Source organism: Carcharhinus amblyrhynchos, chromosome 15 (genome assembly GCF_965287045.1).
Source record: "Carcharhinus amblyrhynchos chromosome 15, sCarAmb.v2.hapA, whole genome shotgun sequence".
Classification (NCBI taxonomy): Eukaryota; Metazoa; Chordata; class Chondrichthyes; order Carcharhiniformes; family Carcharhinidae; genus Carcharhinus; species Carcharhinus amblyrhynchos.
In genome coordinates, this window is record NC_137338.1 from 12272205 (window position 1) to 12289895 (window position 17691).

General features: G+C 48.4%; 1 protein-coding gene across 2 annotated transcripts in view; it reads left to right on the forward strand.

Annotated features, from left to right (window-relative positions):
• Positions 1–1841: 1841 nt before the first annotated feature.
• LOC145353073 (interferon-induced GTP-binding protein Mx3-like) overlaps positions 1842–17691 on the forward strand; it is a 44421-nt gene continuing 28571 nt past the window's right edge. The window contains exons 1-5 of one of the 2 annotated variants that reach the window (XM_080203415.1): positions 1842–2019; positions 6661–6824; positions 11267–11459; positions 12330–12467; positions 16970–17121. In XM_080203415.1, coding sequence (XP_080059541.1) covers positions 11270–11459; positions 12330–12467; positions 16970–17121 — 480 coding nt within the window. In that variant the 5' untranslated portion in view covers positions 1842–2019; positions 6661–6824; positions 11267–11269. The remainder of the gene's footprint in view (positions 2020–6660; positions 6825–11266; positions 11460–12329; positions 12468–16969; positions 17122–17691) is intronic. The other variant, XM_080203416.1, reaches the window with a different exon arrangement.

Consider the following 17691-nt stretch of genomic DNA (forward strand, 5'->3'; position numbering starts at 1 on the left):
CCAAAAATGTGCGGGTTAGGTTGATCGGCCCAGTGTCAGGGGAATTAGCAGGGTAAATGTGTGGGGTTATGGGAATAGAGCCCGGGTGGGATTGTGGTTGGTACAAACCCGATGGGCTGAATGGCTACCTTCTGTACTGTAGGGGTCCTATGATTCATACCATTCATTGAGCAGACAGGGGAGAAGGAAAGGGTGCAGAATATATATAGTGTTACAGTCAGAGCATTGTTAGAGAGTTTATAAGAATTAGAGTTTTAAAAGCACAGGGCAAAAGTGAAAGGGAGAATTAGAATGCATGCTGTCTGAGCTTCCAATGTGCCCTGACCCCCTTACTAAATAATACATCACATTTCGATCCCTTTTCAGTTCTGATTACAGTTCCCTGAAACATTAACTCTGCGAATTCTGAATCATCTCTCTCCCTGGATGCTGCCAGACCCTCAGACTTTATTCAGCATTTTCTGTTTCTATTTCAGATTTCCAGCATCGGCAGTATTTTATTTTCACAAGAATGGGTATGTTGATTGGCTGGACCATAAAATCATAGAAACCCTGTTGTGCAGAAAGAGGCCATTTGGCCCATTGAGTCTGTACTGACCACAATCCCAGCCAGGCCTTATCCCCGCAACACCACATGTTTACCCTGCTAATCCTTCCTCCCAGGACACTAAGGGGCAATGTAGCATGGACAGTGCACCTAACCCACACGTCTGTGGACCATGGGAGAAGACTCACGCAGACACGGAGGGTAATGTGCAAACTCCACATAGACAGTAACCCAAGCTGGGAATTGAACGTGGGCCGCTGCAGCTGTGAGGCAGCGGTGCTAACCACTGCACTACCTTGCTGCATGGAGACAAGTCATAGAATCCCTACAGTATAGAAGGAAGCCATTCAGCCCATCGAGTCTGCTCCGACCACAATCCCACCCAAGTCCTATTCCCATAACCCCACATATTTACCCCAGCTAGTCCCCCTCACACTGGGGTCAACTTAACATGCCCAATCAACCTAACCCACGCATCTTTGGACTGTGGGAGTACATCGGAGCACCTGGAGGAAACCCACGCAGACACGGGGAGAAGGTGCAAACTCCACACAGACAGTGACCCGAGGCTGGAATTGAACCTGGGTCCCCAATGCTGTGAGGCAGCAGCGCTAACCACTGTGCCGCCACTGTGTCACATAGGGGCAAGTCATGTTAAGAAAGCTTTTAAACCCAGTAGGGTATGATTTTCCCAGTAACTTCATTGCAGTGTTAATGTCAGCCTACTCGTTACACTAATAAACGAATCAACTTAAATAGACTTCTGATGAATGTTGTGCGGACTGGGCAGACAGGCTGTGATCATTGTTTACACAGTAAGAAGTCTCACAACACCAGGTTAAAGTCCAACAGGTTTATTTGGTAGCACAAGTCACTAGCTTTTGGAGCACTGCTCCATGTCTTTGAGTTTGTGTCTTTATATGCCCTGTTTGTGAACAGGATTCTCACTTACCTGATGAAGGAGCAGCGCTCTGAAAGCTAGTGGCTTGTGCTACCAAATAAACCTGTTGGACTTTAACCTGGTGTTGTGAGACTTCCTACCATCATTGTTTACAGCGGAGGAGGTGAGGAGTGGTCCAAGAGTTGATAATGGCGAGGGGTTTTGACAAACAGGGAGTTTCACTCAAGATTTTCCTTCAATCCTTTATCTCTTTAACTTGTTTCTCTCTCTCTCTCTCTCTCTCTCTCTCCTTGAGAGATCTCTCCCCAGGCTCCAGCCTTTCCGGAACTGCAGGAAATAATGTGACAAAGGCTTGGCAAAATCATTCTGACGCTTCAGAAATGAAACTAAAACTCAGTGAGATAAGAAGGCCATTGCTGATACACACACACACACAAACAATTAAGAGAATCTGGAAATTAATCCAATTTCTGGTGGGCTGTCTGGGATGAAAGCACAAAAATAAAGGGACCGAATTATCAGCGCAGTGTCAGTAAGAAACTCAACACTGGACACGGTCCAGTTTACTGAGGTGGGTGCACTTTATAATCTGCCTTTTCTTTAACCTGCTCGTCAATCACAGTTGCAGAGTCGAATAGACTGTCCCTATTTCCGCCCCACACCTGCTCATCGCTTCGGTCTAATCGCTTTCTGTTTTGCAAAGGGAACCAGCGTTGAATTTCACTGGAGAACTGACACAGCAGGCGCGCAAGGAAGAGGTGGGGTGGGGGGAGGAAGCTGGGGGAGGGGGCAGGGCAGAGCCAAGAGGCTCCTGCTGGGGGAGGGGGAGGTGGTTTTCAGGAGGGTTTTACTCCCAGCGACGGCAATCCACACACTGTGTGGGTGGGGATTCTCTTTGGGATCTGGGAATGAGTGAAGTAGGGCCCGTGGGAGGGTACCACACCCGCCCTGATAGTCCGCATAGCTTCCATTTCATGTGACCAGGAACCTGAAGGGGATGGGGGGAAAGGAGGGGTGGCGGTTGGGGGGTGGGGGTGGTGGGGGAGCATTGGTGGGGTGCCACAGTCCCTCTTGTCAAGGGTCCATCTCCATTTGGTTAAAAACCTGTGAGCAACAGGTAAAGATGCTGTTAACACATATATCTGTACACCATAGAGAAATAGCTTAAAGTCAGGTAGACTGGATATAGCCAGGCGCATTGATAACCCACATTATGGAAACAACTGTGAGTTTAGTTACAAACATAGGGCATAAGATTCGCTGCTGCTAACAGAGCAATAGTCAGGGACAATAAAAAGACTGCCTGTGGTGTAGAAATAACACCAGAGGTGTAGTGTGCAGTGAAGCATACACCACATCTTGAAGGAATGTACGAGGTCCAAGTTACAAAAAGCAAATGGTCTGCAAGATGTGTTGTTTCTACAACTAAGCATAAAAGGGGGAAAAAGGTCACTGAGATAGTCGGGACAGCAGTGATTAAGTTGGCAAAGGATTGATTACTGCCAATCTGAACTGGACATGTAACAGTGTTGGATAAGATGGATGAGTTTACTAATGCACTCTTGTGATAACAGGAGACATTGTTAGATGGGGAGTAGAGGGGATGGAAACTTGGGGCACCTCGAGCCAATAGGGGAGTGACAACACATAGATGGGACAGGGATCACCAATTAGGGGAGAACAACACATTGCAAAGCCATTACAGTGCTTGTAAAAAAGTATAAAAATGTGCTGCAAATCGATGTAAGGTGTGCCTATTTTATTGGACACCTGGTCTTGCAAGAACATTAAATAAAATATCTTGCTCCTTCAGAACTTGACTTGACTAAATTGTTTGACTGTGAGCTGCGTTTCTCACAAACCTCTCTTGGGCAGCACAGTAGCACAGTGGTTAGCACTGCTGCTTCACAGATCCAGGGTTCTGGGCTCGATTCCCGGCTCGGGTCACTGTCTGTGCGAAGTTTGCACGTTGCTTGTGTGGGTTTCCTCTGGGTGCTCCGGTTTCCTCCCACAGCCCAAAGATGTGTGGGTTATGTTGATTGGCCATGCTAAAAAAGAAATGCCCCTTAGTGTCCTAAGATGCGTAGGTTAGAGGGATTAGCGGGTAAAATAGGTAGGGATTTGGGGGTAGGGCCTGGGTGGGATTGTGGTTGGTGCAGACTCGATGGGCTGAAGGGCCTCTTTCTGCTCTGTAGGGTTCTATGATTCTATTGCCTTGACACACTGGCTTGAACCTGACCACATCTGCAATGCGCTGCCAAGCGGGGTGGTTGAGACAGCCACATTTAAGACTTATCTTGATAGGCATATGATCAAACCGAGGAATAGAAGGATATAAGCATTTGGTTTAGATAGGTAAGTGTGATCGACACAGGCTTGGAGGGCCGAAGGGCCTCACTCTGTGTTACAGTGTTCTTTGAATACCCAGGGAGAAGGGTGGGGGGCACACTGCCACAGAAATATCGCCAGGTTGGCTGGAATTATAGCTGCTGCTAGTTTATTGCAAGAGGGAGGAGATTGGAATAACTCAGATTTCTACTTTGATCAATATTGTTTATTTATTAGTCACAAGTAAGGTTGACATTAACACTGCAATGAAGTTACTGTGAAATTCCCCTGGTCACCACTTTCCAGCGCCCGTTCGGGTCAACGCACCTAACCATCACGTCTTTCGAACTGTGGGAAGAAACCGGAGCACCCGGAGGAAACCCACGCAGACATGGGGAGAATGTGCAGACTCTGCACAGACGGTGACCCAAGCCGGGAATCGAACCCGGGTCCCTGGTGCTGTGAGGCAGCAGTGCTAACCACTGTACCACCCCCTATCTATGGTGTGCCTTTCATTCACCTCACCGTGTTTATCTCAGGAATTTTTGACCAATCTGTACATGCCTCACTCCAAGCTGACTTTACCAATTCACCTCACCCTGGCTGCATATCCGCCTGCTCCTGTCTCCCTCATATACTTATCAAGGCGGCACGGTGGCACAGCAGTTTAGTACTGCTGCTTCACAGCCCCAGGAACACAGGTTCAATTCCGACCTTGGGCGATTGTGTGAAGTTTGCATGTTCTCCCTGTGTCTGCGTGGGGTTTCCTCCCATGGCCCAAAGCTGTGCAGATTGGGTGGATTTGCTGTGCTAAATTGCCCCTTAGTGTCTCCAAGATGTGTAGGTCAGAGGGAATAGGGAGGGGGCCTGGGTAAGGTATTCAGTCAGAGAGTCGGTGCAGACTCGATGGGTCGAATAGTTTCTTCTACACTGTAGTGATTCTGTGAGATTGCCTTTAATGATATCTCGGCTGTGTATCTTGATTGTAACTTGTAGTAGTGAGATTCACATCCTAGCATTGTTTGCCCAAAGAATGTTTTCCTGAGTCCTTATTGGTTTTATTAGTACCAATCTCACATTTACCTAGTTATGGACTTACATAGAAACAGAGAAATTAGGAGCAGGAGGAGGCCATTTGGCCCATCGAGCCTGCTCCACCATCCATCACGATCATGGCTGATCATCCAACTCAATAGCCTAATCCTGCTTTTTCCCATAACCTTTGATCCCATTCACCCCAAGTGCTATATCCAGCTGCCTCTTGAATACATTCAATGTTTTGGCATCAACTACTTCCTGTGGTAATGAATTCCACAGGCTCACCACTCTTGGAGTGAAGAAATGTCTCCTCACCTCCGTCCTAAAGGGTCTACCCGAATCCTTAGACTGTGACTCCTGGTTCTGGACTCCTCCACCCGTGGGAATATCCTTCTCGCATCTACCCGATCTAATCCTGTTAGAATTTTATAAATCTCTATGAGATCCCCTCATCATTCATCTGAACTCCAGCAAAAACAATCCTAACCTAGTCAATCTCTCCTTATACATCAGTTTCCACCATCCCTGGAATCAGCCTTCACAAGTGAGAACAACTGCTTTGCATCTGACCGCTCCATAATTTTGAAGACCTCCACATCATCCTTTCCTCAGCATCTCTTTTCTGGGAAAGGGTTGGGAATTATGATTCCCAGTTCACTTAATCAGGGCTTCACTGGGCAAGTGCAGGGATCACATGAGGGCACCCAGTGAAGTTTGTGTGTGGTTGGCTTTATCATCAAAGGGACAGCACAGTGGTTAGCACTGCTGCCTCACAGTGCCAGGGATTTGGATTCAATTCTGGCCTCGGGTGACTGTGTGGAGTTTGCACATTTTCCCCGTGTCTGCATGGGTTTCCTCCACATGCTCCGGTTTCTTTCAAAGACATGCAGGTTAGGTTGATTGGCCATAATAAATTGCCTTTTATTGTCCCAAGGAGTGTTAGTTAGGTGGATAAGCAGGGTAAATACTTGGGGTTACGGGGATAAGGGCTGGATGGGATTGTTGTTGGTGCAGACTCGATGGGCTGAGTGGCCTCCTTCTGCACTGTAGGGATTAAAACGGTTCTATTCTATGATTCTAAATAGCGTGCAAGCACATGCAGTCATGTCCTTACATGAAAAGGATGTGACGCTTTGCCTCAACCTGTTCCTGCACTGTAGGTAAGGAAGTAGAAGATTAGTGAAAAGGAAAAGAACTTGGCAAGAGACTCAGGTAAACATGCAAAGGCCTAACATTTACAGGGCTATGGGAAACGAACATTCAAGTGGGAGTTAATTGGATAACTCAGTGAGACAGCAGAGCCACAAAGGACATTAGAGGGGGGAGGCCTGGTGGTATTAGTGCTAGGCTAGTGTTCTGGGGACCCAAGTTCAAATCCTGCCAGCTGGTGGAATTTGAATTCAATAAAAAAGTATCTGGAGGGAAGAATCTTCTGATGACCACGAAACCATTGTTTCAATGTTTCAGGAGAAACCCATCTGGTTCAAATATGTTCTTCAGGGGAGGAAATCTGCCGTCCTTACCTGGCCTGGCCCACAGGGACTCCAGAGCCACATTACCATCCTCATTTAACTATGGGTTGGCGATGAACTCTAAGAAAAGGAAGTATCAAATAAAACCTTTTGGGTGCTGAGTCTGGCTTGTTAATTGTTGGGATTTTATATCTTGCAATAAATAATGATCTAAGCTGTCATCAGGGAAATTGTTGCAGGTGGGATGGTCAATTTGACGGACCAGCGAAAGATCCAATGACTTTGGGCAGAACCAGAAAATCCCATCCAGTGTTTCTGAAAGAACGTGATTAGCCAAAGATATGTTCTGATCATGACTGTGAAATTAATTGTAGGGTGTGAGTCGAACAGATTGTAGGTGAGTGCTGTCGGTGGAAGTACCAGAAGGAACTCCAGGCCAAAGTCCCTCCCTGATTTCAAAGCGCACTTTGAACGATTGGATAGAGAGAGAGTATTTCTGCTGTTGCGAAGACTAAGGGGATCAAAGATCTTTCAGGAGGTAAATTAGAAAACATTTTTATTCACAAAAGGCGATGGAAATTTGGTACCTTTTTTTTTTATCCAGTCAGGGAGTCGCTGGCCAGCATTCATCCCTAATCCCCAATTGCCCTCAGAGTCATAGAATCCTACAGTGCAGATGGAGGCCATTTGGCCCATTGGGTCTACACTAACCCCAATCCCACCCAGGCCCTATCCCCATAACCCCATGCATTTACCCTAGCTAGTCCCCCTGGCACTAAGGGGCAACATAGCAGCTAGACCATTTAAAAATTGAGTCACAGACCAAGTAACAGCTTGATGAACCTCCTCTGTACTCCCTTCAGTGCAATTACATCCTTTCTCTTAAAGTTTATTTTATTAGTGTCGCAAGTAGGCTTACATTAACACTGCAATGTTAATTACATACAAATCCCCTAGCTGCCATTCTCTGGAGTCTGTTCAGATACGCTGAGGTAAAATTTAGCACGGCCAATGCACTCATCTTCTGATGACCACGAAACCATTGTTGTTTGTCAGGAAAAACCCATCTGGTTCAAACGCATCTTTCAGACTGTGGGAGGAAACCGGAGCACCCGGAGGAAACCCACGCAGACACAGGGAGAACGTGCAAACTCCACACAGACAGTGACCCAAGTCAGCAATTGAGCCCGGGTCCCTGGTGCTGTGAGGTAGCAGTGCCGCTGTGCATCCCTATAATGAGGTGGCCAGAGCTGCACAAAGTACTCCAGCTACGCCTAACCAACACTCGATAAATATGAAAGCTTGAAATCTCACTGTAAATATATGGCACCTTTGTAGCCTTAAAATATCTGCCCAGAATAAAAGTCTGAAGTTCGTTCCTTGGCTGTTGGAGCTGTGGTCCCTTTAACATGCAATGGTTCCATCTAGTGGTTACACTGGGGATTGGTAAAGCATTTTAAATCAAGAGTCTCTTGTTACAAATCAAAGACTGAAGTGGGCAATTGGTCAGATGCTGAGCCCTCTGCTTCCTCCCATCACTGCTGGGGTTTCATGCTGGAAGTGGCTGGCAGAGATCTATGTCTATCCAAATATGAACAAACATTGTGTTGTGAAACCATGCTCCAGACAAAATAATGACTTGAAGTTACTGGCTGCAGACCCCAAATTGATTTTAAAAAAAGACTAAAAAGCCACATTGCAGTGACTTGAGATCACAGTCATCATTACACGTTCTGCATTCCTAAACCATTAAAATGGAGACAACCTGGCAACAAAGACACACCAGGGGATGGCACAGTGGTTAACACTGTTACCTCTCAGTGCCAGGGACTCAGATTTCATTCCTGGCTTGTGTCACTGACTGTGTGGAGTTTACACGTTCTTTCCATGTCTGTGTGGATTTCCTCTGGGTGCTCAAGTTTCCTCCTGCGGTCCGAAAGACATGCTGGTTAGGTGCATTGGCCATGCTGAATTCTCCCTCAGTGTACCCAAACAGGCGCCAGAGTGTGGCGACTAGGGGATTTTCACAGTAACTTCATTGCAATGTTAATGTAAGCCTACTTGTGACTAATAAATAAACTTTACTTAACTATGGTATTAAAATAATAAAGTTTATTTATTACTGCAAGTAAGCTTACATGCAACTGCAATGAAGTTATTGTGAAAATCCCCTAGTTGCCACACTCTGGTGCCTGTTCGGGTACACTGAGGGAGAATTTAGCATGGCCAGTTCACCTAACCAGCATGTCTTTTGGACTGTGGGAGGAAACCGGGGAACCTGGAGGAAACCCACTCAGAAATGGGGAGAACATTCAGAGCCCACTGGGTTACCCAAGCTGGGAATCAAACCTGGGTCTCAGGGACTGTGAGGCAGCAGTGCTAACCACTGTGCCACCGTGCTGCCCACATGAATTTGCGTGGGCCCCGCGTCCTGTGCAATTAAGAAAGTGTCCAGACACTCACCTGGGTGCTCCACTTGGCGGAGAAAACCATAAGTCATAATCACCTGGATAACAGGACCCTGGTTGAGGGAGGAATTTCCACCTATGATCAAGTTGCAACTGAAATATGTTAGCCGTGATTATATTTGGGTTACTGAGCAGTTGGAGAAAGAGTCATGTCAGAATCTAACCCTTGCAGCGTTTAACCATCTGTTTTCTTCACAGAAGAAGACAGGCAATGGAGATGCTAACACTCGGTCTCTCCAACCCAAACTGCTGTTCTCTTGATTTTGACTATCCAAGTGCCACAGACAATGATTGTATAAATAACCCCCGAACAGCAGTGTTGTTTGCAGATGAACAGATAAATCATATCCTTATGTCTTTAAACTGCCTCATTGCTAAATCTAGTCACAGTTGTGTCCAATAAAAACTACCTTCTTTACTTAAAAGATTCACAAGGACCTGTGTAATTGTGCACTTTATTTCACAGTGTGTAAACAGTTAAGCTCTCACGGACTTGACAAGCTTGTCCTTCTGAAAAAAAACAACTTGTTGTGGTCAAACAAGGAGTGAGAAAAGAGGGGAGCCTTTTAAAGTTTATGAGTCATAAGTAAGGCTTACATTAACATTGCAATGAAGTTACTGTAAAAATCCCCTAATCACCACACTCTGGTGCTTGTTTGGGCCAATGCACCTAACCAGCACATCTTTCAGACTGTGGGATGAAATTGGAGCACCCGGAGGAAACCCACGCAGACACGGGGAGAACATGCAAACTCCTCACAGACAGTGACGCAAGCCAGGAATCGAACCCGGTTCCCTGGCGCCGTGAATCAGCAATGCTAACCACCGTGCTCCCCATGCCGCCCAAGACCCCTTATCATCTGATCACAACAGGTTAGGTGCATTGGCCATGCTAAACTCTCCCTCAGTGTACCCGAACAGGCACCGGAGAGTGGTGATTAGGGGATTTTCACAGTAACTTCATTGCAGCGTGAATGTAAGCCTACTTGTGACCAATAAATAAATAAACTCATATTAAAAAGAGCTGATAAAAAATTGATTTTAAAAAAAGACTGAAAAGCCACATGGCAGTGACTTGGGCTGACAGTCAAAAATAGCTACACGTTTGCATCATTATCCATTCCGCATTCCAATTTATACGGAGCCTTGCATGGCTTCAGAATGTTTCAGAGCACGACATAGGTCAACTTAGGAGATCCGAGGGCACAGCCTTAGAGGAAAGGGGCAACCCTTCAGAACTGATTTGAGGTGGAATTTCTTCACCCAGAGGGTAATGAATCTGTGGAATTCATTGCCACAGAAGGCTGTGGAGGCCAGGTTAATGAGTGTATTCAAGACAGATGGGTTCTTAATTGGTAAGGGGATCAAAGGTTACGGGGAAAAAAGCGGGAGAATGGGGTTGAGAAACTGACCAGCCATGATTGAATGGTAGAGCAGGAATGATGGGCCAAGTGGCCTAATTCTGCTCTTATATTTGATGGTCTGATATCTTATTTACAAGATTTGAGATTGTTTACAAGATGACCAGGCCGTCTAATGAAATGTCACCATGTATGGGATACATTTAGCGCCCACAGAAGGATCTAGATAGGCTGGGCGAATGGGCCAGGAACTGGCAAATGGAATTTAATGTTGGCAAGTGTGAGGTGGTCCACTTTGGTAGGAATAATGGTAGGAAGGACTATTACTTACGGGGTGAAAAACTGCAGCAGGCGACGGTGCAGAGGGACCTCGGGGTCCTTGTGCATGAGTCGCAAAAACCCAGCTTGCAGGTGCAGCAGGTGGTCAGGAAGGCGAATGGGATGCTGGCCTTCATAGCGAGGGGGATTGAATATAAAAGTAGGGAGGTCTTGCTGCGGCTGTATAGGGCATTGGTGAGGCCGCAGCTGGAGTACTGTGTGCAGTTTTGGGCGCCGCGCTTACGCAAGGATATTTTGGCCTTGGAGGGAGTGCAGAGGAGGTTTACTAGGCTGATACCGGAGTTGAGGGGGTTGAACTATGAGGAGAGGCTGAATAAACTAGGCTTGTACTCGTTAGAGTTTAGAAGAATGAGGGGAGATCTCATTGAGACGTATAAGATGATAAATGGGATGGATAGGATAGAGGTGGAGAGGCTCTTCCCGCTCAGAAAGGACAGTAGGACTCGGGGGCACAGCCTCAAGATAAAGGGGGGGGTGGTTTAGAACAGAGTTGAGGAAGAATTTCTTCACTCAAAGGGTGGTGAATCTCTGGAATTCTCTGCCTGTTGAAGTGGTGGAGGCTGCCTCGCTAAATATTTTTTAGATGCGGGTTGATGGGTTTTTGATAAGAGAGGGGATTAAGGGTTATGGGGAGAGGGCGGGAATGTGGAACTGAGCCACGACAGATCAGCCATGATCTTATTGAATGGCGGGGCAGGCTTGAAGGGCTAGATGGCCTACTCCTGCTCCTATTTCTTATGTTCTTATGTTATGTTCCTCCTGTCTCTGAAGACGTTAATTGAGGAGGCTTAATTACATTGCTCTGCTTCCAGGAGATGAGCTGCCTGTTGTACACCGAGTATGAAGAGAAAATTCGTCCTTACATCGATCTCATCGATTCGTTGAGAGAATTAGGGCTGGAGAAGGACTTACCGTTACCCACCATTGCTGTGATCGGGGACCAGAGCTCGGGGAAGAGTTCGGTGCTTGAGATGCTGTCGGAGGTGGCCCTTCCCAGGGGCACTGGTAAGAAACCCGCCATGTTCATTCCACTGTGCCTTCGAGGTTATGCCGTGGAATAGTTGCCTTCACATGGGGAGATGATGGCCTGTTGGGATTATCACTCGACTATTAATGCAGAAGCTCAGCTAATATCCTAGGGACTCGAGTTCGAATCCCGCCACGGCAGGTGGTGGAATTTGAATTCAATAAAAAAAAATCTGAAATTAAGAATCTCCTGATGACCGTGAAACCATTGTCAATGTCGGAAAAACCCATCTGGTTCACTTTACGAAAGGAAATCTGCCGTTCTTACCTGGTCTGGCCTACATGTAACTCCAGAGTCACAGCAATGTGCTTGACTCTCAACTGCCCTCTGAACAAGGCAAACTAAGGATGGGCAATAAATGCCCCTCAGCCACTGATGGCCATGCCCCATGAATTAATTTTTTAAAAAATGTATATCGTGCCCAAAAATAGAATCCATATTGAAGGAGGCCATTCAGCCCATCGAGCCTGCGCAGACAACAATCACACTCAGGCCCAATCTCTCTAAGCCTCTATATTTAACCTGCTAGTCCCCTGACATTAAGGGGCAATTTAGCACGGCCAATCAACCTAACCCATGCATCTTTGGAGGAAACCCAAGCAGACACGGAGAGAACGTGCAAACTCCAGACAGACAGTGGCCCAAGCCCGGGAATCGAAGGCTGGTTCTTGGTACTGTGAGGCAGCAGTGCTAACCACTGTGACACGGTGCCGTCCCAAAAATACGTTTCTTTCTCCCTGTTGCATTGGTAGAGGTATATCTGTCCACTTATCACACTACCTCCAATATTCCAAGCGATTAGAGCAGTTTCCCTTGCAGGCTAATCTCACTGTGACGTTTTACATCAGGTATCGTGACCAGGTGCCCTCTGGAGTTGAGGCTGAAGAACGGGGAGAATGGATCACCGTGGAAGGGTCAGCTACGTTATCGAAATGCTTCGGTGACACTGAACAGCCCACAGGAAGTGGAAGAAGCAATTAAAACAGGTACCAAGTTTCGAGCAATCATTCACACGTTTGAATATAATTAGATGGGACGTGATTGGGAAAAAGCATGGTGCAGTGTGTTATGAGTGATGCCGTGAGTCTGGGATGTGGATTCAGATACGGCCCAGGAGGACTGGATGCAAACCTCCTGCCCCACTGACCGGGGGAGTGCTCTGCAAAATTCTTCTGGGATGTCCCAGGGCTGTTCGCTTTGGGATCACAGCACCAACTCACTCCTAATTCTGCAATTACTCGGGTCAGTGTTGGAGGGATCGAACAAACTGAGGGCCCTATTTTACCATTTTGATTCTAAGTGCTGGGTGGCCTTGAAACTGGGAGTGTTTCAGTTCCCAATTTTAGACCCGTTCTCCGGCGCCCCCATATCCGCAGTGTCTGAAAAATACCAGCGATTCCGAATCGCGCTGCACAAGCCTGTGGGCAGGGCATAACGCACCCAAAATCTTGCAGGCCCGATTGGCGCCTCCAACTGCGCATGCGCCAAAAAAAAAGATAGAATGCTGCTCCCCTGCCAATTCGCTCCCAGGACGGATAATGCCTCCTGCTGGCCTTCACAGACATTGCCCCACCACCCCCCCCCCAACATTACTGGTCCCTTTATTCCCCCACCCCCTCTGCCACCCAGACTGATCACAGACCTCTCCCCCCCTCCACCTTTCGCCTCACTAATCACAGCGTGGAAGCGAATCCCCCCCTCTCCCCTCCACGCCGATCTCCAGCAGAGACCCATCAAACCCACCTTCCACCCCCCTCCCCCTCACCGATCTCCAGCAGAGAGCCATCAAACCCACCTTCCACCTCCCTCCCCCTCACCGATCTCCAGCAGAGACCCATCAAACCCACCTTTCCCCCCCTTCCCCCTCTCCAATCTCCAGCAGAGAGCCATCAAACCCACCTTCCACCTCCCTCCCCCTCACCGATCTCCAGCAGAGAGCCAACGGACCCACGCTCCCCCCTTCCCCCTCACCGATCTCCAGCAGAGAGCCAACGGACCCACGTTCCCCCCTTCCCCCTCACCGATCTCCAGCAGAGAGCCAACGGACCCACGCTCCCCCCTTCCCCCTCACCGATCTCCAGCAGAGAGCCATTGGACCCCCCTTCCCCCTCACCGATCTCCAGCAGAGAGCCAACGGACCCACACTCCCCCCTTCCCCTTCACCGATCTCCAGCAGAGAGCCATTGGACCCCCCTTCCCCCTCACCGATCTCCAGCAGAGAGCCAACGGACCCACGTTCCCCCCTTCCCCCTCACCGATCTCCAGCAGAGAGCCAACGGACCCACGTTCCCCCCTTCCCCCTCACCGATCTCCAGCAGAGAGCCAACGGACCCACGCTCCCCCCTTCCCCCTCACCGATCTCCAGCAGAGAGCCAACGGACCCACGCTCCCCCCTTCCCCCACACCGATCTCCAGCAGAGAGCCAACGGACCCACGCTCCCCCCTTCCCCCTCACCGATCTCCAGCAGAGAGCCAACGGACCCACGTTCCCCCCTTCCCCCTCACCGATCTCCAGCAGAGAGCCAACGGACCCACGCTCCCCCCTTCCCCTTCACCGATCTCCAGCAGAGAGCCATTGGACCCCCCTTCCCCCTCACCGATCTCCAGCAGAGAGCCAACGGACCCACGTTCCCCCCTTCCCCCTCACCGATCTCCAGCAGAGAGCCAACGGACCCACGTTCCCCCCTTCCCCCTCACCGATCTCCAGCAGAGAGCCAACGGACCCACGCTCCCCCCTTCCCCCTCACCGATCTCCAGCAGAGAGCCAACGGACCCACGCTCCCCCCTTCCCCCACACCGATCTCCAGCAGAGAGCCAACGGACCCACGCTCCCCCCTTCCCCCTCACCGATCTCCAGCAGAGAGCCAACGGACCCACGCTCCCCCCTTCCCCCTCACCGATCTCCAGCAGAGAGCCATTGGACCCCCCTTCCCCCTCACCGATCTCCAGCAGAGAGCCATCGGACCCACCTTTCCCCCCCTTCCCCCTCACTGATCTCCGGCAGAGAGCCGTCGGACACTTACCTCCTCACTGACTGGAGCGCCCGAATCGGAGCATGTCTGTTCCACGTCAAACCCAAATGGGCAAACGCACTGGTAAAGGGGGAAGTACCGGTAAAATTGGGCGTGCAGCTCATTAAGTCAATTGAAATGCATGCAGTTTAAATGGGCGTCACGCCCGTTGTGGGTGCGGTCCCGATCGTTGCCATTTTCTGGCCTTGGTAAAGGGGGAATGGCCGGAGAGACGGGCGCGGACCGCACTACACGCCTCACGCCTGACTTTACCAAGTTTGTGCGCCCAAAAACGGGCGCAAGTTGATGATAAAATCAGGCCCCGAGTCTCCAGGACTGTAGAGGGCTTCCACAAAGCGGTTTATTCAAGCTTGTCCAATATGCATGAGGGAGAGCGCTCAGAAATCAAGATTGTTTCTGAGCTACTCTGCCCCCTGGTGGATTCTTACAGAATTCTTATATCTTTTCATGATCCAATGTTTAAATACAAGATTTGATTCTGTCACCATTTTGTTACTCTAAGTTCTGCATCTGTCACATTGTACTATCTCAGTTGCCCTGTGTGTTTTTATCTTTTCTTGTTCATGTCTTGTGTTGATTATGTCAATCCCGTTGTAATATCAAGTCACTGTAAGTACTTTTGAACATTTCAACTGTGGACATCAATCATGGGTGTGAGGAGCATGGTGGCACAGTGGTTGGCACTGCTGCCTCACAGCAACAGGACTTGGGGTTTAGTTCTGGCCTTGGGTAACTATCCGTGTGGAGTTTGCATGTTCTCCCCATGTCTGCGTGGGTTTCCTCTAGGTGCTCCAGTTTCCTCTCACAGTCCGAAGATGTGCAGCTTAGCTGGATTGGCCATGCTAAATTGTCCCTTAATGTCTAGGATGTGTAGGTTAGGGGAATTAATGGGAAATATTTGGGGTTGTGGGGTTAGAGCCTGAACTCTTTCAGAGAGTTGGTGCTGACTCAATGGGCCGAATGGCCTCCTTCTGCAATGCAGGAATTCTATGAATTAGGACAGTTACCCTGATGCTTGATTAGGTTCTCAGAGGCACAGTGGATCCTATGCAGATAGGACCCCCCGGACAGCGTGGGGTTACGGTAAATAGTATTGATTCCTATTTCGCTGCAAAAATCTCTGAAGGTTAGCACTTTGGGATGTGGTCATTTAGTATTGTTTGGGGGAGAGTTATTTGAAGCTTTTCTCCATTGCCTCAGCCAGGCTGCCTTTTTAACCCTTTACGCCCCTTCCAATCTTGTTGCGCCAGAGCTACCTTTTCGCCCTACATTTTTAAATTATTCATATGTGGGACATGGGCGTTGCTGGTTGACCAGCATTTATTGACCATGCCTCGTTGACCCTGACCTGAGTAGCTTGCTAGGCCATTTCAGAGCAGTCATTGAGAGTTGAGACATTGCTATGGCTCTGGGGTAGGTCAGACCAGATAAGGACAGCAGATTTCCTTCCCTAAAAGGCATTAGTGAACCAGATGAGTTTTTCTGACAATCAATTCATAGTCATTAGCAGATTTTTAATTCCAGATATTTTTTATTGAATTTAAATTTTACCATCTGCCATGGTGGGATTTGAACCTGGGTCCTCAGAACATTAGATGAGTTTCAGAACTAATAGTCTAGTGATAATACCACTAGGCCATCACCTTTCAGCCAAGTTGTGAGCTCTCAATGCTCTTGATATGCAATGCTTGATGGAGCTTTGTAGGGATGCGCTCCTGCAGGATCTTCAATTAAACTGCCTTGAGGACCTCATTAAATCCAGTGCATTGAGTTCACATGACTGGGTGCAGGATTCTTCCTGGCAACAAACAACCATCAGCACTTGTAAAAATGTCTCAAAGTGCATTTCAGAACAAGCAACCCCAACCTTGGCTCAGGAGATGGGTTTCAGTAGCAATTCACTGGAGTGGAGAGAGGTAGAGAGCACAGAGATGTTTGGGAAGGGAATTCCGGAACTTAGCCCTCAGCAGCTGAAGACACTGCCACAAGTCTGTCAGAGGCCAGCATGGGAGGAATGCAGAGATCTCAGAAAATTGTGGAGCTGGAAGAGATGCGGCGTTGGGAGAAAGAGTGGATTGGGACACACCGGAGCGAATTTCCAAATCGTGCAGTGGAATCCCCCCAGGCCGCACTGGTCTAAAAGCCAGAAATTCTCACCTGACTGTCAATGGGTCCTTAAATTGTCCGCAACCCGCCTGCTACAATTGCAGTGGCGGGCAGAATTCTGGCCAAGGTATTACTAGATTGAGAGCTAATGTAGTTTGATGAGAACAGGGGTAATTACAGTGTGATCGCAGCTCAAAAGCCAAAGGTCTAATGGTCACGTTGTCCCTAGATGGGGGCCGTGGCTCCAGTGCCTTCCTGAGGGTGTCACGTGATCTATGTAGAAAATGGAGTTGATAACGTTGCGGAGTGCAGTGATGAAATAAATGCAAGCGTGTTTTCTTCTTATACAGCCCAGGACACCCTCGCTGGAAAAATCGGGTTAAGTTCTGAACTGATCAGTCTTCAAGTGGAATCGCCTTGCTGCCCGAACCTAACTCTGATAGACCTGCCTGGAATCATCCGGGTCCCCATTGGCAACCAGCCTCAGGATATTGGAGCTATGGTAACCAGATCTGGTGTTAATATGAGCCACGCTTGGATACATTCTGAGTAGCAGCATTTTGACTCATTATTCTACAATTTGGACTTAATTGTCATTCGAATCAGTTACCTTTTTAGGTTCATTTGTGGGATGTGGGTGTGGCTGGCTAGACCAGCAGTTTCTTGTTACCATCCCAGATATAACAATGTCACTGCTCCCCCTTTTCCCACTGCATCAACAGCAAGAGTTGCCCACGTTTTTCAAGGCGTTGGTCTTGAGTTTCAGTTGTCTTCACATTGGTAACTGGTGTTGTGCCTGCCCAGTAAGAAGTCTCACAACACCAGGTTGAAGTCCAATAGGTTTATTTTAGAATCATAGAAACCCTACAGTGCAGAAAGAGGCCATTTAGCCCATTGAGTCTGCACCAACCACAATCCCACCCAGTCCCTACCCACATATCCCTACATATTTTACCCACTAATCCCTCTAGTCTGCGCATCTCAGTATACTAAGGGGCAATTTTACCATGGCCAATCAACCTAACCCACACATCTTTGGACTGTGGGAGGAAACTAGAGGAAACCCACACAG